General features: G+C 42.0%; 1 protein-coding gene across 3 annotated transcripts in view; it reads left to right on the top strand.

The window, feature by feature from the left end:
* The window catches only part of znf827 (zinc finger protein 827), a 67,789-nt gene that overhangs the window by 14,326 nt on the left and 26,587 nt on the right, over positions 1-26,876 (top strand). For all 3 annotated transcript variants that reach the window (XM_088633133.1, XM_088633132.1, XM_088633134.1), the window contains exons 2-4: positions 14,027-15,235; positions 17,179-17,351; positions 18,073-18,544. In XM_088633133.1, coding sequence (XP_088489259.1) covers positions 14,027-15,235; positions 17,179-17,351; positions 18,073-18,544 — 1,854 coding nt within the window. The remainder of the gene's footprint in view (positions 1-14,026; positions 15,236-17,178; positions 17,352-18,072; positions 18,545-26,876) is intronic.

Here is a 26,876-nt window from a genome sequence, read left to right as displayed (position 1 = left end):
TCCTTCATCTTATCTTTCGTAAACAGAGTTTAAAAAAAATTACATTTAGGAACTATTCTGTACAAAGGAATAAAACACATTTGGGTTCCTGTAGCATTAATATCATGTCTTATTGGGATATGAAAAGGAAAATACTGGTAGCATGAGCATCTATGACTGTATAACTAATATTACAACGTGGATGAGTTACGTTTTGCTGTATCAACAAAACAGTTGCCTTGAATATTTTGAATGTCTACATGCATAAGCAAAACCCGCAAATACAGCTCATGGAATTATGGAAAAGTTCATTATCACATAACCCTAATAATATATGGCACTGGTAGTTATGACCGAAATGTCTCACTCCACTTTTAATGGAAAATAACATTGTCTTAACAATGTCTGGTCTGGTTTCTCAGTTATCCACAGAATTGTGTCAATGCAGTGTTTCTGCAGCAGCATTCAAAAACCCATCCGTTCCTGCCCTGGTAAGAATAATGGCAACTGCATTCTCCATTCTCAAGAAGCAATGACTAAGAATGGAGATTATACCGCTTAACTTTGGGCTAGATAACTTGGCATCTCAAGACCATATTTCCCCTCTTTCAGTAAAAAAAAATGCAAGTTAGGAACAACAATTATAATAATTTAAAACCAATTTGTCTTACACTATGTCAAATTCAATTAATTTAATTAACTTACAAAATCCACTTAAAATACAAAATGGTGAAATCTACGTTTCCCGATTACATGTAAGTGTAATGGAAAATCCAGATTATACATTTAAAACAGTTCTATGTGTAATAATAATTATAATATCAATAATATCCTATACTTACATAGCACTTTTCTGTACACTGTGCTCATAGGGGTGTACAGCTTTTGGGGAATTAAATTTGGCCAGGACACCAGATTTACACCAATACTCCTTTTGAGAAACTCCCTGGGATCTTTAATGACCATAGAGAGTCATATATTAGTGGGGGGCAACCTTAAAGGACCAAAAGCTTAGACCAGTGGTTCTCAAACTTTTTGGACCAAGTACCACCCCTAATCCAACCAAAGCATCCAAGTACCACCTACAAGTCACCATCTCATAGGAACCCAGGAAATTATCAATGACCAACATGAGCGCATGTGCACACACACTCACACATACATATAATAAATATTATAATAATAAACTTTGTTTGATATATTAAAATGTGGCTTCTCAAAGTGTTTTACAGAAAAAAAACAACACATAAAAATAATAAAGCACCATTTCAGTGAGAGGGGTGAGCCTGTTTAGTCGAGCAAAGCAGATGTGAATTAATTTTTCGAGCCTTGATACAATTCACAACAGTCTTAACAGATTTTAAATCGTCAGGCATTTTCTTGATGGCAAAGGTCTCGCGGTGGATGTTGCAATGAAACCATTAATTTCTGGAGCAACATCTCTAATTCGTGCAACTACACCCCTGTGTCGGCTTGTCATTGCTCTAGCACCGTCTGTACAAACTCCGACACATTTTATCCAGTCGTTCTCGCACTTCGTATCCAGTGCCATTCTCTCCGAAAAATTCATTCAGAAGCTGAAATACGTGCTCTCCTGTAGTTCCTGTTGGTAGCGGCTTACAGAACAGAAAGTCCTCACGGGACGTAACCTGAAACTCGTATCTAACATGAACGAGCAAATTGGCCAAATCGACTACAGACTCATCTAATTGCAGTGAAAAACATCTGCTCATCTTAACGCGCTCTGTCAGCGTACTTGTGATATAATCCTTCATTTCAATAATTCTGTGAATGACTGTGTCTTTCGGGGGGGGGTAGCAGGTCGAGCTGTTCAGCAGCTTTTTCTCCACACATAATATTGTGGGGCTTACCTGCTTTATAAAAATACAAAATATGAAAACCCGTCCCGATTTTGTCAGCGCACACAGCACAGTTCCAGGGTCATTTGGCGTACCACCTGGCAGCACGCCACGTACCACTGCCGGTACGCGTACCACAGTTTGAGAACCACTGGCTTAGACAATGAAACAGATTGCCCACAGCAGACTTAACAAGAAATTGCAAAACTAAGCACATCCTTTACTGATAACCAACACTGAAAAAATGTAAGAAAACAAAACCTGAATGATACGTCCTTGTTATACGCGAATTTACCTCAAGCGGTTTTGAGTATCTGCGCCAATTTTCTGTGTACCATTTTGCCTTGCGCAACTCTAATTCTGAGGATCCGCGAGTTCAAGAAGCATTCGTGCGCTGCAGTGCGTGCTGGCTCGAGAGTTCTTTTCACAGGAAGAGCAGAGAGAGCAGCCGCGTGGTCAGATCTCGTTCTTTCTCAATAAACCTGCTTTGCCAGTAGACGTGTCAGTCGTTTCTCTCACATTCTCATACTGCTCTGTGAATATTAGTGTACATTATTGCTTTGATGGGTATTGATATGTGATTGTGCAAAGATGTGTTCGTGATAGTGACTTCCTAAATAAAAGTAACGGCCATTAGTTATGGTTCTACCTTGTTATAGATGAAAAACTGTTTGAGAGATTTTAATCTTGGTCTTAATAGGTGGGTCTTAACTCCAGTTACCCTAACCCTTTTTTACTCATAAAGTTTACCAACCGCGAATTTACTTACCACAAAGGGTTTTCAGGAATATAATGGTGCAAGGTATTACTGTATATATTAGGGGTTGGAACCATTTCAGAAGGGACGTGCGAAGAGTTAGCTCATGTACATGTTCTTACAGGTTTGTGTGACACTTTTCTAATGTCAATATTAGTCCTGCTCAAATTTTGGTTAGTAAAAAACAAATATTAACATATAATTAATAAATGAAAATGTTACCATTTGGTCTGATCCTTGCCCTTGCTGAGCTCTCCAGTCTCAGGCTCGTGGTTTGACACTTTAAGCAGCACACAAGCTTCTTGAGTGTTCAGTTGTTGACCAGCTGTGCTTCGCAACTTCATGTGTGAAAATATCTGTCCTTAGAGGTATGTTGATCCAAATACTGAGTGCAGTGAAAATGCAACTTTCTTCAAACAGTCAAATTTTACTAGCAGGGACTTTCAGCAGGTCATGATAGAAACGCTGTGATCATTTTTAGTAGCCTCAGCTGTATTTTGCAGATCACAGAACTTTGAGTTCCATAAGTCAGAGCACTGTAATTCAATTAGCTACATTCAAAATCCTCAACACCCATCCACCGAACCACTGAAAAATCCATGTTGCTGGTATCAAAAACCGGAAAGTTGGAAATCCTGAAATCTGACAGAAAATCCTGATCCTATTTCTCGGACGAACACTCCCGACTCGGCAACGTGGATTGTACAATGTTTTGAAAGTTCTTTCAGATGGTAAAAATGGTGGAGAGTTGAGGTGTCGATGATCCGAGAAAAAAATGGCAAGTTTTGCAAGAAAATTCTGCCATGTTTTGAAAGGGCCTGTAAGAGTTTGACCTGCAACCTGCAGATTGAGGTTCAGTTCATTCATATGTTTGGCGATGTTTGCTAGAAACATTAGTTTTGCAGCCCATTTTTCATCATGTTGTTAGAGTAGCTTTAAACTTTTCTGACATAAAGAACTTAATTGCATTAAGACTGTTCACAAAGCTTGTCAGCACCTTCGCATTGTTCCTGAAGGAGAGTTTGAAAGTGCCTGTGCCAGATTGAGCAACAAGAAAGCAACTGTTTTCACATTATTAAGCTCATAATTTTGAAAATCTCGGCTCAAAGATTTTCCTGACAAGTGATACAATGAAAATCTACCATGGAGTGGCCAGTGGGGTCCGAAACGATCTTTAAGAATCCCTGCTCTTTCCTGTCCATATCAGAGGAACAATCAGTCGGCACAGAAAATATTTTCTTGATGTCAATTCCTCTTTCCTCAAAATGATCAATAAATGTATTAGCTATGTCTGTGTCTTTCAGCCATTTTACTTATGTGTCTCTCCATCAATCTAACAGACACAGGTTAGTCTGTTAATTAATTAATTCTTAATTCTAGTGATGACCCTGTCTTTGTTGGGCAAACAATTAAACAAAACATCCAAACAACTAAGAAAAGCCTCTTTTATTCTTCCCACCTCTGAATGGCTTTCCATGTTTTGCAACACATTGTGTGATTTTGGGACTTCCCTCTGTGGCTTGGTTTTTACTTACACAGAAATTAATGTTTTAATGTTTTAATGTTTCTTTAGTAGCCCTATACAATTTCTTGCATTAGGAATTCTTCTTTTTGCATACCCCAGCTTTTCTCCAAGGAGACACAGACACACAGACAGGGAGAGAAGCTTGGGGTCAGAGCGCAGGGTCTGCCATTGTACGGCGCCCCTGGAGCAGTTGAGGTGAAGGGCCTTGCTCAGGGGCCCAACGGAGTAGGATTCCTCTGCCGGCCATGGGATTTGAACCGGCAACCTTCCAGTCACAGACGCAGATCCTTAGCCACAGAGCCACCCCTCCGCCCACTAATTTACTAAATTAGTAAAGATGCTGATTTGTTTCTGTGCCTCACTGTGGTCTGTTTATAGACTCAGCTTTGGCCACCTCAACCTTGAAGTGTTTGTCGTGTTTTGTCTGAAAATGTCATTGGACTGTTGATGTGCAACAAGCAACAGTCTCCCAACATAGAGCACAAACAGAACACTCTTTATGTTTTCTGTATTCATCTTTCCACAAGGGCTCAAATGAGAAGACATCTAACTTTGCTTTCTTAGCATCCACCATTTTGTCCAAAACGTTTGGCCTTATTCTTCACAGGATTGCAAGCTTTCCTGTGAAAACAATAGGCCATCCCCACTAAAAATAATGCAGTTGATAAATAAATAGCAAAGCAAATAAAGAGCTTTCATTGGATAGCATGTTGTAGAGAATTACAGAACAGTCAAGCCTAGCCCTTATCCTTTTTTTAACTTATTTTCTTCTTTAGACCTTTATCGCGTGAGCTGTAAAAAATCCTTCTGTGTGCCAATAATGACATGCATGACATAGGCTGTCGACCCCCGGTATATATATACTTGTCTCTCATTCAGACTGACTTCTCCAGTTGAGATTTAAAAATGTTTATGCAACCATGAATAATCCGTACACGCACTATGAAGTGTATTGCTTGGTTTCAGGGGGATCGTGCACTGGTCCTACACAGCAGTAATGCAGGAGGCATTATGGGTCACCCTTAAAGAGTTTAGAGTTCAGAGATCACTTGAAATGAAAATCTGAACACCGTGCAGCTCCTAAGGAGCACAGTTGGCAATTTCCTGAGTAAATTGAAGCAATTAATTTACTAAATTAATCAAAACCCAGGTATCCCATGTCTTCACAAACTGGTGATTTGCGGGTGACCTGTGTGCTTGGTGTGACTCTCTGAGACCAGGGTTCACCACCCCTGTCTTAGTTAGTATTCACCATAGGACTGTGTCAACAAAGGAAAGCTCAACCCAAGGTTTTAAAATCTGCACAGGCCTTGAATTTCAATCACCAGGGAGAGCATGACGAAATTTGCTGTTGGCACTACAAACATCAAAAGCTTGATCTGCTTTACTTTTTATTTTGAAAAAGTATGAAATCCATCATTAAATTCTTGGGGTCTGTGTTGAGGTCAAGCAGTATGAGTTTAGAAAGGGAGGTCAGGACCTGAAAAGGGACTTTCTTGAAAGATTAGCAACGAGATTAAAAATCTCTCTTTGGCCATTTGGGTAGCCAATGCATCCTGATGGAACATATAAACGAGCATTCCACGCATTTACGCAAATTGAATTCTTCAGATATGATTATCAAGACAGACCAGAATACTTTTATAGGTGCTGAAACTGGGGGAAATCAAAGTTTCATACAGCAAATATGCAAACTATTTAGTCTCATAAGTCATGAGTCTAGCAAAAGTTGTAAAATGTTCATACAAGTTTTTGATTGCAAAACTGCCCCATCATAGTAAATCAGATCTCCAAAGAAGAAGGCTCAGCAGCTGAAACCTTGTGTTTCTTCTTTCTACTTTTCAGCGTGGAATTAAGCTTCACTTGTTTACAGTCCTTACTTGGAAGACTATGCTATTCTGCTGTCCTTGACCTCTTTATAACAGTGTCTGTATATGTGTTGTCTTCCCAGACTTCACTGACCACTCCAGGGAACTGTTCACAGATCTGACCTGGTTGTCGGGGCAATGACAAGGCACAGTGCAGAGGTGCATGCTGGGTCTTTTGGAAAAGTGCAGTGTTTCCTGTGGGTGTTAGATCCCACGGTGCGGGATGAGCCCTCCTCACAGTAGTGCCAGTGATCCGCATGGGAAATCTCAGCCATGTCGTGGGAAGGTAACTGGGGATTCTCATCCTCCCGTGGTAACTCAGATTGCTGTGGGTGCCCAAAAGCCTTCAGAATTGCACTGTGTAAAGAGTTGAGCCAGTCCTCTGAGAAGCTTGTGACTTTTTTTGCAGTGTGATACAAAAGAGTAGCAGTTCACGGGGACAGAAATACCCAGACCTCCATTGAAAAGGTGCAAACCGACATTGTCATTTTTTCACACATTAATCTTCCTTTCCAAAGGAGCCCAGCCATTGAGACTAATGGATTGCCAAAATGTGAGGTGCTTTTATTTTTCATTTCTTTTCCCCAACCAGTGTATAAGGATACTGGCACGATACGCTGCTTCAATTTGACATTGCATTATTAGTTGATCCTCTTGATGAACAGCTTTACTTTGAAGATAATGAAGGTTTCCAAGGGAGAGGGTGTGCAAATGACAAAAAGTGAATTGTGAAATGAATGCATGATGATAAGCTCGTATTCTGTCTCCTGTTTGGGAAAAAAAAACACAGTCCACTTATCATATTGATGTACTATAAAGTAATGAGACAGGACAAATGTGTAGATGTGTTTGTTAACTGGAGAGAATGAGATACTGAAAGTGCCCCAATTAGTGGAATTACCTTCCCTTTTAACATGAGTACAAGTCATTTATAGAGACATACCCATGCAAGATGCTGTTTGCCCAATGTATTTTCCATTCAGTGTTAACGAGGCAGACTGCTGTATGTGCTCATTAGAATTGCCTGCAGTCTTGTCAGGGACGCAGTGCCTGACACTGTGTGGACGTTTAATGGCCTTATTTCTTAATTCTTATTTCTGACTACTACTAGGTACTACTACTAGTACCTGAGGGGCTTATGGCTTTGCAGGTGTGAGATGGTAGTGTGATGGTGCCTCTGTTTTAATAGGAGAAGATAAACTATAGGTGTCTGCTGAAGCGCCTCCTCTGTCTTGTCGTACTAAACACTAGAGTTTGTTTTATTTGAAACAAAGATGTTTCCATTGCCTTTCTTCAATGAGGAAATTATATTCTTGTGTTCTGTTTTAGTGTTATGCCAATGACTCACCCAGTCCTCCAATTTTGAAGTTAGACCATCTATTTATGTCTGTATGAGACACTGTAGACACTCCGTATGAGTTCAAGAAGTGCAGCATGGTGGCAAGGCTGTTAGTACTGGTGCTTTGCTTCTCTTGGGTCCTGGGTTTGATTCCAATCTCGGGCACCTTCTGTGTGGAGTTTGCATGTCATCACTTTTTAATCAATGTATCTAAAACAGCCAGCAGCCATATCACCCTGCAACTCACAACTGGCAACCCACTGAAGCTAAGCAGGTGTGAGCCTGGTCAGTACCTGGATGGGAGACCTCCTGGGAAAAACTAAGGTTGCTGCTGGAAGAGGTGTTAGTGGGGCCAGCAGGGGGCGCTCACCCTGCAGTCCATGTGGGTCCTAATGCCCCAGTATAGTGATGGGGACACTATACTGTAAACAGGCGCCGTCCTTCGGATGAGACGTAAAACCGAGGTCCTGACTCTCTGTGGTCATTAAAAATCCCAGGGCGCTTCTCGAAAAGAGTAGGGGTGTAACCCCGGTGTCCTGGCAAAATTTCCAATTGGCCCTTACCAATCATGGCCTCCTAATAATCCCCTTCTATGAATTGGCTACATTACTCTGCTCTCCTCCCCACTGATAGCTGATGTGTGGTGAGCGTTCTGGCGCACTATGGCTGCCGTCGCATCATCCAGGTGGATGCTGCACATTGGTGGTGGTGGAGGGGAGTCCCCATTACCTGTAAAGCGCTTTGAGTGGAGTGTCCAGAAAAGCGCTATATAAGTGTAAGCAATAATAATAATAATAATAATAATAATAAATTGTCCCAGTATGCTTGTATCCTTTCTAGAATTCAGTCTCCAGCTCACACCATGTGCTCATCATAGAGGCTTTGGGACCTGGGAATAAGTAGCTTTCAAATAGTAAAAGTAAATTGGTAGCTTCAATTTAGCTGCATTCATAGGCAACATTGTAAATCCTGTGGCATTTGGCCTTCAGAGCATACTGAATCTTTTAGTATTAATGTATCTTTAATATTCAGTATTAATGTATTGTTAACATTAGCAGGGGTTCATGGAAGGAAATACTGACTTTTTAGATATGTTCTGAACAAGTCAAGAATCCCGTTTCTTGTGTCATGTAAAAGATTAAATCACTCATACTTCAGTGTGTACTTAATCTTCGTCTCCACAACTCTCAGTAGACCCATGTTTTTTCCCCACAAAAATCATTTCTTTTCTAACAGTCTTCCTCCCGGCATACAAAAACTGAACACTATAAACTCAGCTTGGGTAAACACACATTGTTTTAGTACCCCTGTTTGTCATTTGTTAGTGTGCTTTTCAATTTATTTATAATCAAGCAGTCTACTAGATGTTTAAGTAGAAAGTTATATCATACACAGCCAAAATGTCCTAAACCACTTTTTCTCATAAAGGAGAAGAACAAGAATTAGAGTCTCCTCCGATCTGGATTTTCTTCCTATTATGTAGTAAACATTTCCATTTCAAGGAAGAAATTAACAGAGATAGTGCTCTTTACAGGAATGCGGCCAAGCCTTTAAGTGTGTGTTTTTTCTGCTCTTTAAAATCGATTTATAACAGTGATTTACTGCATTCACTAATCAAAGTAACTAATTCACCCTCTCCTCTACCCTTGTTTGCTTAAAAGACATTTTTTGAAATGATCGAGTCTCAGGTAGTTGGCCAATTTGGCATGTAGGAGAAAACATGGTGATAGGGTTCAGAGTGAAAGCTGTACAACAGGCAGGTCAAGAGCTCTAACCTTATGACCATGTGAATCTGCCCTGTCAGCTGTTGTCTGTGTCACAAGTGTATCTGAAGAATGATGGCACTCAGAGAGTTCAGGCAGAGTGTGTTGGAGGCCTCCAGTCTGGTTCACTTGAAATGATTGTTGTCATTTGGGTTTTAAGTTTTTCTTTTTCATCTAATGTCAAAAGGAGTCCTATTGTATTTTTTTTCTTTTAAAATTTAGAATCTCTTGTTCTTTTCTATACCCACCTGATTTGGAACAGCCGAGTGTGGGCTTTTTTCATGTCTCCCCTCGCAGCTGTGAACCCTGTGACCGCACACGGGGGGACAGTGAGGACGTTTCTCTGACCCGCCCTCATTGGGGCCTGTCACGTTTTAACCCATTGGAGCATATGAGGTCCTGTACTCAAGGTTCAGTGCTGGTTGGAAGAGAGACAGCGCACATGAAAGCTCTGCAAGCCTGCAAGTGCCCAGGAGGCCATGGGTGTTACTATGCTGCTGAGAGCCAAAAGAGTCCTAGCCAACTGTTACCAGCTTCCCTCGGCGGCGCTCAGCCAATAGCACGCCGCCACTTGGGGGTCACAGTCGGCTAGGTTGTGCTCTTGTAAACAATATTTCTAGCCTGGAAGACACTTTTTGATACAGGCTCATAAAGCACATAGCACATGCAACAGGATAATGAGCCTGTGCTCAGGTTAACCAGTTGCGCCCTTTATATGGTATTTTAAATTCAGAATGATGAAAGTTTTGAATGAGAAAAAGCTTTTTTTCTGATTAGTTCAACTGTGAGGTAAGATGAAATCGAGTGCATTTAAAAATCGTTTTATGCACATATAGTACACAGCACCTATAGAACGTCTACACACCCTTTCCAAAATGAAACAAATTGTGACCTAACAGTCTGAAATCGAGAAGCATTAAATCAGCATCGTACCACAAAACTTCCAAGTGAAAATCCAAAATTCAAATATTCTGCAAAGTAGTTACTTTTATTCTCCAAATAAGCCATTTATAATTGCACTTAATTAAAGTATTTTCTCTTTATCAGCTGATGTTTAAGGTTCAACAGACATCTGTTGTATGACATGGAGGAAAGCCTCATGTAAATATCATTTGAATAGCTAAGAACTTTAAAATTTCTTAAAGTATTGCCACACATGCAGTAGGCCTGTTTGTGGTGTCATCCATATATTGTCCTCCTGGCCTCAATTCTCACCTCTCCAGGGCACGGTGACCCCTGCTGGCCAGAAGTAGATTGACTGTCCTGATCCCTGCAGACCAGCATGTTTCAGTTGCTTGGCAACCAGTTGTGCTTCTTCCTTAAGGAACACAATTCAACCAGAAGACAGTCATGGTTCACATCAGGGGTGCCATGATAAAGCAAACCTTCATTCCCAAAAAGGGGTTAAATATATCGCACAACATTAAAATACAGATGATCAAAAGCCATGCCACTAAATGTAATTAATGAGCCAGTACTGGAGTTTGGAACACATACCCGAATCAACGCTGCTTTTTTTTTCTGTGATTGCCCCTGTCACACTTCCATTGTGTGCTGCTCAACATTTTGTTGATATTGGATAGTAATGTAAAGGAGTGTGAGGAGCAGCACAAAGCAGGTTGAAAAGTTTGAGGTGTGGCCAAGCAGCAATACAGACCCTGTTGCTTTGACAACATGTTCTCACAGGTTTGTGAATATTAATAGGTTATCAAGAATATTCACTTTCTTCTTTCGCCCTTGTCTGGCTGGCAGTTATCTGAGGCTTATGAATATTGATATATGAAGTGTATATTAATGACCCACCGTGACCTTAACCCTATCCTTATTGCCTCCCTGGTGGTAACTGCAGGCTCATGAATATTTATTAAGCTCTGTAACCTCCATTACCCTAATCTTTGCTGTCTAGCCTCCCAGAAGGGCCCGTTGCCATGGTTACCCCTTTACTAAACTCTTTTCAAACCCTGGGAAAAATATGGTTAATAAAAGAGTTTGATAATCAAGTTGTTCTACTGTACTAGAACTAGTTCCCTTTTTTTGTAATTGCTGCTGCGTCTTGCCAAAGGTATTTACATATATCTGTGCACAAGTACACCGTTTATATTTGGTAGAATTGGCGCCCTCCACATTTATTTATACCCTCAATGAAATAGGAATGAAAACATCATGTAACAAAAAGATTTATGGATTACATAACGTGTCCTGCTGAAAAACAAAAAAGTAACACTGTAATCTTAACAGAATTCCACAGAGCAAAGTCATTTTTGTTATAAATTATAGGAAACACTATTGTCACTTTTATTCACACGCCTGTGGTTAATATTTTGTAAATCCTCCACTGGCAAGGATGTAACTGACAAGACACCTCCTGTAGTGTGCTGTTAGGTTCTAGTATTTCTGAGGGGGGATTTCTGACCATTCGTCCAGGCAGAAGCACTCCAGGTCATTCAGACCTTTGGTTTCTCTTTGAGAACTGCATTCTTAAGTTCAAACCCCAGATATTGGATTGGACTGAGTTCTGAAGATTAAAATAGCTGGTTAACAACATTTATTTTGTACGCAGAGGGAATCAGATGTTTGGAGTTAATGTTCCGAATGAAATTAACAAGGGCTGTAGGACCTGTATGTGCAAGACAACCCCAAAATATAATAATCACCCAGCATATTTCACAGTGGCCAGGAGCGTTTCCTTCACAAGCCTCACCTTTTTAATGATCATACGACAGTGATGGGCACGGCTAATAAACTCCATTTTCATTTAAATTGGACAGTAAGACGTGGTTCCAATTGTCAAGCAGATGTAGTTTGGCAAACTCGTGAGTTGCCTCTTTTTGTAGTTCACCCTCAGAGGGCTTTTCCTTGCAACCTGGCCATGCCTGCCACATGCGGGTTTGAGTCTCTTTTCAGCTCTTTGCATCCTGAAGATGGCAGTTTGTGTTGGCGTTCTCCAGCTGTTACATGTGAGTTTACAGTTACATTGTGAACCACTTGTCACACAAACTGCGTTGGCAAGATATTTGCTGTTTTTCTGGCACGGTTGCCACGATCCCAGGTTGCCAGTAGATTCTACTTTTTGCATATTCTTTTACAGCGATTTGACAGTGCGATTTCTTTTGCCTCCGTGAAGCATGTGGCAACTGAAAGTCTCCTGTGTGTTATTTCTTTATATACCCCAGTGAAACGGGAAACGTTTGGAGGTTCCTGAATAGTTCAGAGGCTTACACTGCATTCCTAAAAAGCACAATGTTACTGTAGGTTTGTTTTTCTTGATTTGTTTTTTAAAATAATACTTAGAGGGATCTAATTTGTCCATTTTCAGGAAGAATAATAAAGAATTTGGGTTTAGGAAGTGTTCTGTAAGAAGAGGTGAAAGTAAAATTATAACTTGCTGTCAGATCAAAAAGCCTCTATCCTGCTGTTCTTTAGATTAAGGGTAATAACTAATGTGTCAGAAGTCTTTCCTAATTGTTTATACCATACAGTAGGTGGTAAGAAACAGACTGTAAAAGCATGAGACACACATGAACATTTGGAATTGTTCTATTATACAAATGTGTTTATCAAGCTCTTGTATTTTGGAACATTTTCAGTGGTATTTTTTTATGTTTTAACAACTATAAATGACCATTTAACTATCTGAACATGACTATGACTAACCCAAGTGTTTATCTGTCTTGAATTTTATTTTGAACTTTGTTACTAGTCAGACAGTCCAGCCTGGCTCTAAATGATCTCTAAAAAAACACATGCAAGTGAACATTGAAGGCCATATCAGAAGTGAGAACATTGAGGACAATTTGGGGTATCTGTATTTTTACTTGTTAAAATTAAATTTATGAATGCAAGAATTGGGCACAATGGCAGAGAAGGATATGAAATCCATCTCTGGTGGACCAGTAGGTGGCACTCTATCCCCTGAACCACAATTTCCAAACAAGGGTCCCAGTATGGCGATGGAGGGGGTGTGTTGTGCTTTAAAAGTGCCATAATTTGGATGAAACACTTTGGTTCTTTGCCTGGTAGTGTAAAGCTTTTTGGAAACCTGACGTGCTATGTGAATGCAATTAATTATTATTAAAACCAGCTGTCAAAGGAGACAGTTGTTTCAGTTTTGCCTTTGTACCTAAACAGTCTTGAGAGATTTGTAAAAACACAACAGCGACTAAGGTGAAGACATCCAATCTGCAAATTGTTATGAGGTCGTTGCCCATATAGTTTTATACTCGTATAAATAAAGACAAGGCATGCAACAGAAATTGAAGACATTAAGAGTGGCTGTCATGACTTTGATTTGAAATAATTGTTCGGCACATTGTGTGAGAGGTGAAAAGTTCTGTAGTTCATGTTAGAAAGCATTTTCAGTAGCCACTTGTCCTTTCTTCAGACTCAATGGTTTTTGACATTTTCAATTAGATGTAAGAAAACGTGAATGTAAAAAGTACAGTACATTTCTCTTTGCCTACCATCGTGAGGGCCTTCCATACTGCTGTTTCAAAATCCTCATTATTGTAGGACAGAGTCTTCCTCAGCAAACGAAAAGCCAGGAGTATGACAGTATACCATACAGTATGTTCTGTGTGTGATGTTGTGAATATAATGCTTGTGTATCTCCAGTGAATTCGAAGCTTTAATTCCTGACCTGTTAATAATTGTTACTCACATACCTGGCTTTCTCTGTCAAGAACATTTTCAGCAAAGAGAACTGGCTTTGCCACCATTTCTTGCTTGGGCATAATTCCCTGAAAACAGTTTGACTGGGACATCACAAATAAGCTTTGAGATGGAAGCCCTGCTGTAAATAATTTATTGGAAAGCAGTTTTTCTTTTTCTCACTTCAGGGGTTTTTTGTTTTGCTCGTCACTGCAATGCCTCCCGAACTCCTGTGCATGTTCCCCTGTTGAGGCACCGTTGGACTAATTTTAGTTGTGTTGCCTTGCAGATGTGGACAGAGTTGAGGAGGAAGAAGCCGAAGGAGAGACGGTCCCAGAAGACAGCTGGTTTGGGAATGCTTCAGATACTCGCTCCGAGTCCTCCTATGGGGATGTACAGGATGAACTTCGGGTGTCTCCTGATGCGCCCCAGCAGGATCAGGAGACCTCCGCCGAGAGCTCCCTGGGCTGCCCCACTCCGGTGCACGGGAACTCTCTGGAGCTCTTGGGGCTGGACAGTGAGTCCTTCAAGACAGGGAGCTACGCTGCCAAGGACGCCCTGTCCTCTGTTGTGTCTTCTCTCTATGGGGACGCCTCTCAGGCCCTTGGAAAGCCATTGAGCAGCAATCTCAGGCGTCTCCTCGAGGCAGGCTCCCTCAAGCTGGAAACAGGTGACCTAGCAGCCAGAGGGAGAGGAGGGGACTCCCCTCCAGTAAACCTGGCCACCAGCTTGGCTCTCTCTCCCTCCTCCCATCATGCCCAGCAGTTAAGTGCCCTTGCCCGGAAACTGGTCAACACCGGCTCCACAGCTGTGTCCCCCGCTTCCACGGCACCTCCGAACATCAAACAAGAGCCATGTGACCCCTTCGCCCCCAGCACGAGCAGCAGCGGCAGCAGTGGCAGTAGCTGTGCCGGCAGCTTTGTGTGGGTGGGTGGACCAGAGAAGTGGCCACCCACCAGCTGCTCGGCCCCCAGCAGCAGCAGCCTCTCCCCGGACTCCGCCATCCAAAAGCTGAAAGCGGCAGCCAATGCCGTGCTCCAGGACAAGAGCGCTGTGGCATCCTCCTCCTCCTCCTCCTCTTCCTCTTCCTCCTCCTCCTCAGCCACAGCTGTGGGGTCCAGAAATGAAGATGCGGTGCGCTTTGACGCCTTTGCCTCTCCTTTCAGCCCGCAGTCGGCTAGCTCCACCCTGGCAGCCCTGTCCAAGAAGGTGAGTGAGAGGGGTCTCTCTGGGGGCCAGACAGAGCACCAGGCCCCTGCCAGTTCCTTCCTCTCGCTGGTCTCCATGACCTCCTCTGCGGCCCTGCTCAAGGAGGTGGCAGCTCGGGCGGCTGGGAGCCTGCTGGCTGACAAGAAGGAGCCACCACTGGTGCCAGGACCACTGGAGGATGTCAAGCCCCTCCTAGACAAGAACCAGAAAATGCCCACATCCTCCCCGAGCCTGGAACTGCTGCTTCCAACCACTCCTAAAGGAAGGACTAAAGCGAGCAGTCAAGGAGGTACTGTATCTTTTAGAAGTAATAATGTGCAGTAGAGAAGACTGGGAAGGGTCCTCAGAAAGTCTCTTCCATTGATTATCTCACTTGATTGTTGTCTTACAATTTCTGGTTTGTGATTGTTCCATTCAGGTGCACTTCATGGTGTGCAAGGGAAACGCTACTCTTAAGAGTGGTGTAAAAAGGGAGTGCAGGCCTAATATTGGGAAACAGCCTGAGGCTTTAGGCTGAGGCAGTGTGTCTTTGAAAGAGGCCCAGTCCGATGAGCTCCATGTGAGGTTGGACGTTTTCTGTGGTGGAGGTTCCAGATAATTTATTAAAGATTTATTTGTACCAAGTACGGTGTGGTTTTGAAAATGTTGGTCTTTACTTGGTCCTTTGCAATTTATTTTCACAATGTCCTCTCCAGTTTATTGTTTCTATTTTATATGTACAGCACTTTATTATCACACATAAAAATAATACTAATAATAAGGCTTTTAAGTTAATACATTTAGCTAAGTAAATAAATAATATGTTTCTTTATTTTATTAGCAAAGCTTTAGTCTTACCTGTTCTTTGTACATCATGAGTGGAAATAACATGTCATGCTTCTTAGTCTCAAAGGTGAAGTTCAAGCCTGTTTCAAAAGTAAATCCTCTTGCAGAGATCTTGAATTTTAAATTAATACAATATCCTTGGCAACCACTACATTAAAGAGACACGGAGCTAAAATTAGTCTCATTCGAATTTTTTTCTCGGCTTCATCAGTGGTGTGTGTCTCTTCTCATCTCAACACCACAGAGCGGCTGTAGAAGAGAGCTCTGAACTGGCTCTGTGGTGTTCCATAGCGCAGCAGCTACAGCAGTGCGTTCCACTGTAGAGAATAAACCACAGTGTGGATCACTGTACTGCTCCTCCCAGGTAGTCCTCAGGGTGACAAGCCTGCTTATGAAACAGCTATACTCAAGAGTGCAGTACAGCAGGAGCTTTAAAACTGAAGGGCAGCACAGCAATCCGGCTCGAAAGTCTGCCTGGCTCTTGACATGAACATTGTACCAAAAGCCATTTGATTCACTGTTAGGCTGTGATTTCATTTCACCACCTGTAGCCAAGTCAATTCAAGCCAGGTGCCCTAAGTGATCGGTACCTGGCGGACGCCGACCATCAGCTGGAACATGAGCGTGCAAGGGAAATGGTGAGACTGGAAAGACACATTGCTCACAGGCCTCGGTGATGCTCCTCCATAAACTCTGCCAAGCAGAGATGTTACTCGGCAGTCGTTGATGTTGACATCTAGGAGCATCTAGCTCTTGTCCTTGAGTGGGTTAAGGCTAGGCCAATGTGGTGAACCAGTGTGTGTTGCCGATCCTAGAATGGCACAGGAAGTCTTGAATGGCTCTTGCCTTGGACCAGCAGTATTGCACTGAAAGACTCTAGGATTATATATATATAACATATAAAAATAAATTGCTGTTTCTTTAATGACATTTGGAGCTCAGCTACCAATAGCTTTTCATGTTGTGCTCAAAGAATCCTGTAGACAAGAAGTCAGTTTCTAAAGTTGGCTTTAATGGCCCACTCTCAGTTCTCATATTCTAAAAGATTTCATTACTGAGCTTGATTTATTGAAAAGATCCAGAATAGAATCTTTTTTTGAATGAGTTATGTGCAGTACTATTTTCAATTCATTTAAACTCCCTGTTGCTTTGGTGTTTTTAAATGCATTTCTGAATGCTTAGCTTCTTCTATGACTATAGATCATTCTGATAATTCGACCTGACCCTTGTTACTTTCCTTTTTTGCTGTGTCAGTTCTTTTAATGCTCCTGCAGAAACGTATTCTATTGAGTTGACTTACATGTTGGTTAATGTAACCCTTATTTCAGTGCCTTTGAAATGAGAAAAATAGATTACCAGCAAATTCCAGTGGCTTTTATAGTGTCTGTTTCTGTCTGTTCTCCACAGCATCTCCTGAGGATGGGGGAAAGCCCTTTCAGTGCCCGGTGTGTGGCTTGGTCATTAAGAGGAAGAGCTACTGGAAGAGACACATGGTGATTCACACAGGCCTGAAGAGTCACCAGTGCCCCCTCTGCCCCTTCCGATGTGCTCGCAAAGACAATCTCAAATCGCACATGAAGGTAGGGCGGGCTGACCTGTTCACAGCACCTGTACTTCAAATAAGGTTCTGCAGAGTCTGCTGTACTTCCTTGTCGTGCACTCAGAGTCATTTTAGTAAAGAGATCCTAACAATTTTTTATTTTAAAGCACAAGGATATAAAAATGGGTACAAAAGAGAGGAGGCCTTTCGTCCTGTCTAGCCTAGCTGGTCATCAGTAGCTGATTAATCCAGGATCTCATTCAGGCGTTTCTTTAAAGAAACCAGGGTCTCGGCTTCAAGTACATGGCTTGGGTGGGTTGTTCCAGACTCCCACAACCCTTTGGGCTCCTTGTTCTCAGTTTTAAATATATTTCCACATAGTTTCCATTTGAGCCCTCTGGTTGGTGTGTGTTACTGTGTCATATGACATAGGCGTCATAGGTCATAGGTCAAATCATAGGTGCCTATACAGCACATACAGGTACAACCTTGAACTCTGTTTTAAACCACTTGTATGCCACAACTTTTAAATATATACTGTATTTTTCGAGATTGGGAATACTTTAGGTTCTAAACAGAAGGATGTCATTTCTTTCATGGCAGTTTTGTCACGTACTTTGGGTGAATTCATGTATGGATCTCGTAATGTAGATAGCGCGGGAAGGTGACTCTCCCGACCTTCAGTGACATGGCGCAGCAGGAACTCTTTTAAGGGGAGATGTGTGCTCACTGAACTGGGTCAATGCTGTGCCCTTGTGCAGGTCCACCAGCACCAGGACCGAGGGGAGACCTTCCAGTGCGAGCTCTGTCCCTTCACCTCCTCCCGGCACTTCAGCCTCAAGCTGCACATGCGCTGCCACCAGCACTTTCCTCGCACGGAGGTCAAGGTCAAAGAGGAGGTCACCACCGACACGGAGGGAGAAGGCTCTGTGCTGGGCGACGCCGCCGCTCTGGGGGACCTGAAGGGCGCAGGCCAGAACTCCCCCCAGCCGCAGGACGCCAGGCTGGGGGCCTCTCCTGCCGAGCCCCACAATCACATGCACATCAAGGAGGAGCCCCAGGAGAGGGACGTGTCCACGCTGTCGCCGTTCTCCCTCTGCAGGGAGCAGACAGCCGCCAGCGCCAAGCCTCTGGACCAGCCAGGGCTGAAACCCAGCCTCCCCTCTCCCGCCTCTCTCTTCAGCCCCGACATCACCACCAAGACAGCCACCGACTTCCTCATAAAGCTCTCAGGTAGGATGTGCATTACTTTCGCACCTGGAGAGATGATAATGCGCAAACTAACCACCCAAAATACATAACGAAAGGATATACAGGCCAATCCCGGTATACATATAAAGTCCCGACATGTAGCAAAATTATTTTTCCCCATAAGAACAAATTAAATGTGGAGGGTCGGGACCCTAAGTTTATAAATTTAAGAACAAAGCTTTTCCCATAAGAGTCAAGACGAGAATAGAGTTGAGTTAAGAGATCATAAGGTACAGTAGATGGATGGTGTCTCACGTGAAGCTAAGAAAAACACAGTACAGAGGGTCCCATTATAAGTCCAGGTTAAATTCCTAAATAGTACAACTTACAGTAAAATTACTTGATAAAGTGAAATTAATATGTAATTAGCCTGAGTTGCGCTCCCAACATACAGTTCAATAATGGATATATACAGTTAATGTACCTAGAGCCCATAAAAACAACAAATTGTTCGCTGTTTCATGTTAGACTTTTGTTCTACACACTACATACATTTACCATCACACTTTAATCCACTCTAATCCAATGAGAGACATATTGCGCGGTGGTGGTAAGAAGTCAACTTTAAAAATGGGGCATAGCGATTCATAATCTTAAATTATGTGTAACGGCACTGTCTACAAGAACAACAATGTTTAATTACGTTACTGGCTTATTGTGCCTTGAGAAACGACATATGTTTAGGGAATCCTAATGTCGAGTTTCTTAATCGATTAAGTGCAACAAAGCATATACAACTTTAAAGTATTGTAACGGGGACCATCTGTACCAAAGACAGCACTGAGTTACACTTGATTAGCATTGCTGGAAAATGCGCTTTGGGATTTGTATTAAAGCAAAGAAGCCCTGGAGTGCAATTTGTTAAAGATGAACAGTGCGTTTGTAATTGAATGCAAAAATAAAAATGGGTAAAAACGGAGGGCCTTTGCTTTTTATCTGCAATGTTGAGATGAAACATCAGGATCGTTCTGTCATGTAGTTGAACATTAGGTTAATTAGAAATTCCTATATAATTCAAAATTAAAAAATGAATGTGAAATTAGGAAGGTCTTCTGGATCCTCATTTGACCCTGTCTTGGGACCCTCTGACTCCAAATCTCTCTGTATACAGTGTTTTGAGATGCTTTAATTCAGCTCCTCCTGGTGCAATAATTCAGTTCCTCTTCCAGTCTCCTAATCAAATATAAATTACTCTCAGGACTTGCCTTCAGGGGGTGAATTCTAAAAATGTCACTAAGCCTTAAAGAAATCAGAGCAAGAAAGTAAATGTTTTGATCCTGGAGAATTGTTTATGTCTAAACACTTATTGATTCAGTTTAATATACATGCATTTCACACGTTTAAGATATGCAATGTGGTATCTCAGCGTAGCTGAGAGCAGTGTGTTCTAGCTATGTTATGAAAGGTGGGCGTGTGTGTTACGTTTCCAAGGTGCAAAGAATAGAATAGCATGTTCGTTTTTTGCAGAGAAATTTATAATTTTGAGAAATTATGAATGTCGGAAAAATAACAAGTGAATAAAAGATGGTCTCCTCGTTGGGCCTGAGGTGTGAGTCCACAGTGATGAAGGAGATAAGGACACTGCCTCCAGTCAAACGGCCTCCTCATATTTACCACTCAGTTTTGACCTGGAGCTGAGCTGACACCCTTAAGGTTGAAAAGCGTGTTGGGGGAGGGGAGGGAAGCATCACATGGAGACATGTTAATGAGCAGTATGGTTCCTGTCCACATTCATGCCAACAAAGATAGAGCTGGGCAAGTAAGTGACATCTCATTTCTCTGGCTGTTAGTGTGTTAGTTCATTAAGGAGGGAAAGAGGATGTGTGAGTGTGGGTTTGGTGATAAATGGTCCTTGTGTCCACTGCTGTTTTACTTCCAGCCACGTTTGACTTGAACTGAGATGCAGTTTTGATTCTTTTGAACTTCCTGAGGTGAAACAGGAGGATGGACTTTACAGGATCTCTGACATAATTGGAATTCCAAGCTTGGGTTCCCATGGTTGTTACTGTTTGAGTAAACATTTCCCACTCTGCTACTTTGACTCTACTACCATGCATAAAACATTAAGATGAAGGGCACTAGTGAAACACAAACTAGAGGAAACAAATGGACACTATGTGGACGTGCATTTAAAAACTGACAACAGGAGGCATTTATTTTCCCTAAGGGTTGTGAGAGCCGTGAATGGTGGCAAACAATATTTCAAAGATTAAAAAAGTTACATTCACATGTCTGAAATTTAAGAATCAGATTAAGGAGAGCAAGGCAGCATAAGGTATTGTCAGAGTTTAGAAGTATAAATGTTTTTTTAACATCTAAGCATCTAAGCAGACAGTTCTTGATCAGAGTAAGCTTTCAAATGATCATAAAAGTAGGTGTCATCAGCATTGAAATGAAAATAGAAATCATACCTACAAATAATCTGACCCAGTAGTAAAATAAACTTATTAGAATGGGACCATGAACACAGCCCTGTGGGACACCAGGTTGTCCAGTTTTGTCAAGAGGTAAAGAATACACAATTTAGCAAATTATTTTATATCATTAGATGAGATTTAAACCATGACAAAGTGTGTTCATGGTATCCACTAATACCGGCAACCCTTTTAACCAAAAAGGTATGATCAACCGTACAAGTCAGCACTGACGTTCCTCAGGAAAAAATTAGAAAAAAAACAGACATAAGCCACAGGTAAATCATTAGAATTCTTAACAAAAGCTATTTCTGTCCTGTGCATCTGTCTGAACCCAGGCTGAAATGGCTGACAGGGCGTATTTGTAGCTAAGTGAGCTTGCAACTGAATAGAAGCAGGCTGCTTTAGAATCCGTGCTAAAAATGTTAAGTTAGATATCGTGTGGTAATTATAGTCCGCTGTAAATGAGTAGGCTCAAGTCTTATTTTGTTTTTTAAGTACTTGGTTAATATTTGTGTGTTTAAGGGCTGAGGAAAATTCCAGATCTTAATGATCCCTTGAATATATGTTTGAAAATCGAACAGAGGACTACAAAATGTTACCAGAGCAAGCTAATGCTCTTCCTGTTCCCATTCCAATTCCCCTTGGCATTGATCGGAGCAGAGCAGGAACAATGGGAACTGGATCCAAGGAGCATGTGTTGGGTTTTCTTTAAGTGATCATTTCAGTCAGCTTCCAAAGAGAGACTGCATGAAACTCTGTGAAGTGAGATGCACTAAACGTAAAAGTATGTAAACCTTTCTTAAAAGTGAAATCACAACATACAATTTGTCTTGTGACGTTGTCAGCTTCAAATGTAAAAAAATCAGACAGTGGATTGCAGTTTCAACTGTTCTGAGCTGGATTGAAGAGACAGTGATTTGTGGAAAGAAGTTAACGTCTTTGCCAAGTACATTACTCTATTCAAGAAGATGGATCCTTGCTGTTGGCTTTCATACGTTTGTGTATATATATTCAAACATATAGGAAATATAAAAAACATATTCAGTAGGGATGTGTTTTGTTAGGATTAAAATTGGGAGTCATCATTGTACTTTTAAACTTTCCTGTGTTAAAGAACAGTGATGAAGAAATGTATTATACTGCACACAGTGTAGCCTCTGCACGCCACCCTAAAACTGCTCATGGAAACAGACGTTCACTTTCACTGCGTAGGCAGTCTTCGGTGACAGAGGTGGAAAGGTACTGATGTTATTCCAGCTCAGAGAGTAGAGTAAGGGGTTGAGACAAGTAGACAAGATGGATAAGGAAGAGAAAGGCAGTAGCCATATCTGGCCTGCGTTCTTACCACAGTGATAATGTTAGCAGGACTCTGAGCCTCTCGGAAACTGGAGGCCAGGCCTGGAGGCTGGAGTGAGCAAGACAGGTTGCTACAGAGCTTAAGTGATGCCTTCTGTGTCTATGGCTGAGCTGTTTTGGGTGTTTTGATTTCTAAAGGTGTTTTCAATGTTAGAAATGTGATATAAACAAAACAAATCCAAAGATATTCCTTTAAATGGCCCTTCTTTGACTGAGACAATATCACAAGCTCTTTAAGCTTTACTAGAATAAAGGGCTGAAAACCAGAAATTCCATTGATAGCTGTTTTGAATGTATTTCACATCTCTTACTGTAACTGAGGGACACAGAACGATCGTCTACTGCAAATTTGGCCCAGATTGCACTGAGAATTTTTGCACATTTACATTCAAGACCTGTTTGGCTCCATTGAGGCTGTTTTTTTTATATTTTGGAAAGTCTGGTCTACTCATTACTACATGTTCAAAACTGCAACCTAATCATATGGATGCCCCCAAAAAACATTATCCTACAATGGAAAACAGTAATGCAGATGACGGTACATGTACAGTATAGTGTTTTTTTTAGAACAGCAGAATTAAGAGTATTTTATCAGAGTTAACAGTTCCAGACCTTTTCCAAGAGGCAGCATTGATTCAAACAGTAGCTTAGCATCTCAAATTAAAGACAAAAATGTCCCACTTTCTGATCCAACAAGGCAGTGTGTGATCTTAATTAGGCAAACACCTTGCAGCTAACAGACAGGTTGTGCTTAGCTTCTGACACCTGAGAAGATGACATTTCAAGCTGGTCCAAAATCAGAGCTGAACCAATGCACAAGTCTTCAGGCCTTTCCCACAGCACCTCCTCTGCCTCTGCGGCCCCCTACTGACTCCCAGTTGCAGGACTTGCCCACCTCTCTTGCTATGGTCTGGTCCAATTAAAAGTGCTCTGACTAATGCACATCACCATTAATCAGCACAAGGTGGCTTTGCAGATTGATGACATGGTTGCTTAGTTCTGGGCAGCGGAGTCTGTCAGAAGGAGTAGGAGGTTAGGGCAGCACAGATCCTGGCTGCAGTTCCCTCAACTGGAACATCATTCAGCCACAAAGTGATAACCTCTGGTGTCTGCCGCGCACAACTATTAAATATGTGCTGCAGAGAGGCAGTGGCAGATTTTGTTCATGCCTTGGCAGCGATCGTAAGTTTTTATGTGTTTAATTATTTATTCTTCACATAAACTCTTTGAAATATGACCCATTTTCACAAATCATCTAGGGAGGGCAGCACCATTTCAAGAGGCACATGCATTCGGCATTCACCTTTACACTTTTAACCACATTTAGTCTATCCTCGGCGTAGTATCCATTGTGTGGTGCGAGCATTTTTTTCTGTGGAGTGGCAACTTTTAATGCCAATCTTTATTAGAATAAATGTAATTAAAGTTACCCAAGTGCTCTGTTGAAAAAGGCACTGACTGCCTAGTGCAGAAGAGCAGCTCATTCAGGGGTTAACCTGAGCTGCTCTGAAGACCCAGGTTAATTTAATCTGGTTCAGCTGTGGGCGCTGTAGGCGGACAAGGGCAAGCTAAGTGTTTGCATCTCTCCAGCAGTCTGTTTCATCGATTGCTCAAGGTTGTAGTAAGAAAGTCCTGGCTCGCCACTAAACTCTCTGAAGTTGTTATGTAAACCCAGCCTCTGGACAAGGGGGCAAAGCTTGGGCTGGATCCATGAGTCAGTGCCAGACCTGTTTAGGCATAGAGCTTCTCACAGGGTAATTTTGTTGCACCTAAACAGTCAACTCAGGAGGGTAATGTCACAACAAGAAATATGGAATTGATCTCAAGGGGTCTGGCTGTAATGACCTGATTCTTTTTCATTCACAAGGTCAGGGCCAGCTGTGCTGGATTGAATTGATACAGGCATTCCTTTTCATTCTTTCTTTACATGGCTTCATCAGAGCTTTTGTGCAAGCTATAAAGCTTAGTAAAGAAAATTCTATTTGCTTAGAAATTAACAGAAGTTATTTTTTTGCTGGTTTATTAGAAAAACATAACCGACACACCTGGGCATGTAAGGAATCAGGCAGGTTTCAGTCAGAACAGATAGCTATTTGCAGTGCAAAAACAAAACAAAACGGTTTAGCTGCCGGCTGGGAAGCAGGTACAGCAACATCACAGAAACAGACCAGAGAGGAGAGAGAGCGGCTCCTCTCTGCTAGCTAAAGGCCAGGAGACTGCAGCTAGAGCAGTCAGTTCCTCCAGGGAATCCCCATCTTGCTCTTTTGGCTGCCATCTTGGCAGGGGGAATGAGGACAGGGGGACTCTTTTTCCCAGAACCCTTGTGCAGAGGAGAGACCACTACTCCGGGATTGTTAGTTACTATGGGAGGTTGTCTCGAGTGGGGAAAAAATTGAATGCTAAGTTCCTGAAATCTCAATATGAGATTTGTTTTTTTCAAATTCAATGAAGCAGTAATATTTTTTCAACTTTTTTGTTCTTTTACAAAAATACAGAGAATGGGGGACTGACACAAACCATAAAGAGGGATGATTTCAACAGGTGATGGAAAGAACAACTTTGCACCAGCATATTGCAGCTTAACCACAATTCTTTCCCCAAGAGCAATTGGGAGTGAATACAACCAAGAGGAAAAACAAGGGCATCACAGTTTCCACCCATAGAGAGATTTGTTTTAGCTGCCATTAGCTCTGCCAGCAGTCGGTGTTATACCTGAAGATTGATAGCAGTCTGGGAGCTATGTCATTGAGGAGCAGTCGGGGCCTTGGTGCCACAATGCTATCTGAGAACATACGGTAACATGTTTCCAGGAGCACAAAATGTGTTCCAATGTATCCCCTGAGGGCATCTGTGACAGAGAGGGCTGCCATTTTTCTTTGCACCTATAAGAGGTGGTACATTATTTTCCTGAGAGTCGATGATAAAAAATAAAACAGGTTGTATCAGTCAGTACTATATATCCGTTCATGTTCTCACTGTTTTATCCAGTACGGGGCCAAGGAGGAGCTGGAGCCTACAACGGGAAAGTAACGGTTCATAAAGAATCCATGCAGATAGCATACCAGGTCCGGAATTGAACCCAGGCCCCAGTGCTGAGAGACAGCAGTGCTAACCGCTGTGCTGCTATACTGCCCTAGTGCTATATTATTTCCACCGGGAATTTTGTTTCATATTATCGTTACAGTTGAAAGTGTGTATGACGTGTTTCAGATGATAGGCTTTATGGAATGGTGTCATGGGGTACTCCTCACGTTAGGTTTGAATATCATAAAAACCCTCTGGACATCATCTGGAAGTCATTTCTTGTGTAAGAGTATAAGCTTTGATTTGGTAAGATTTCATTCATCAACATACTTTGACAGCTTCTGCTGGCTGAAAGGCAGCTGAAATGGAAATCCATTTGTCTTTTACACAAGGTGTTTTACATTTTTTTTTATCTTATCAAGGGGCTTGTAACAGGATGTAATAGGCTCTGTTGGATAACATATCATTATCTTATAGAGCCTCTTATCCTTTAATAAACATAATATTATTGTCCTCCAAGGGATAATGCCCACCAGTAATAAACAGTGCACTGAGTGTGGTCTTATAGCTTTACGTTAAAGCTCACTTATGGGTGTAGTTTCTGTGGTGAGCTGAAGACTTACATAGGCCTGTGGTAAAATTCTGATCCCTGAACCCCTGGGTTGTGTTTCGTTTTGAAAACAGTCATGTCAGTGTTCTGTTTGGCTCATCCATGGCACAGCAGACGCTAAAGAAAGCCACTCCAAAATCGCATTCCAGTAAACCGTGGACACAAGCCATCTGGCTGCGCCTTGCCCAGGCACCAGCACGGACAGAATTTCCCATTGATTCTCAGGGATGTCTGGAAGCATTTCTGAGTGCATGGAAGAAGCTGAGTCAAACCTTGATGAACTGGCCTGACACCCAGAGGGGAGCTCCCACACCATCTGTGTTGGCCCTGGAGTTACAGAGCAGAGCGTTTGCCCACAAGGAAAACAATGCTGCTTTGTGAATTTTCGTTGGAATTGTAGGCTCAATGTCATTCCAGGTTCTGACATAAGTAAAGAACTACTAATTGGTGTGTTTGTGAATAATGCTGTGTGAGGTATGCAAGCAGTGTGGCATCGTCAAGGTTTTCCTGGAGAAGTGAGCTCAGCCTCTCCGGCAGAGAGCCAGACGTGTACTCGGGAGGCCTGACGAAAGCCAACATCTGAAGAACGCTCTTGTCAGTTTGTCACTAAACAATTATAGGTAGTATTCTCAGAAAACAGAGAAGCCAGGAGCATAAGGTTTTGCCTTTTGTTTAAATGAATATAGTATGTAGAGATAAGAGTCATTAAGTCATTCTTTTGTCATCTGCTCAGGGTGGGAGTGCTGTTTAGTCACGTGAGTGTTCTGTATGTAATCTGACTGTGGTTTAAATTCCAGGCCACCAGGGGCAAAAGCAGTGACATACAGTAAGTTTGGATGAATGTCTTTATAAGCTTCGCTCTGGCATCACTGCATTGCCATACACTTTAACATGTGCATTCAAAGAC

This window comes from Lepisosteus platostomus, chromosome 1 (assembly GCF_059453375.1).
Source record: "Lepisosteus platostomus isolate fLepPlt1 chromosome 1, fLepPlt1.hap1, whole genome shotgun sequence".
Lineage (NCBI taxonomy): Eukaryota > Metazoa > Chordata > Actinopteri > Semionotiformes > Lepisosteidae > Lepisosteus > Lepisosteus platostomus.
This window is presented reverse-complemented; position numbering and strand designations above follow the sequence as displayed.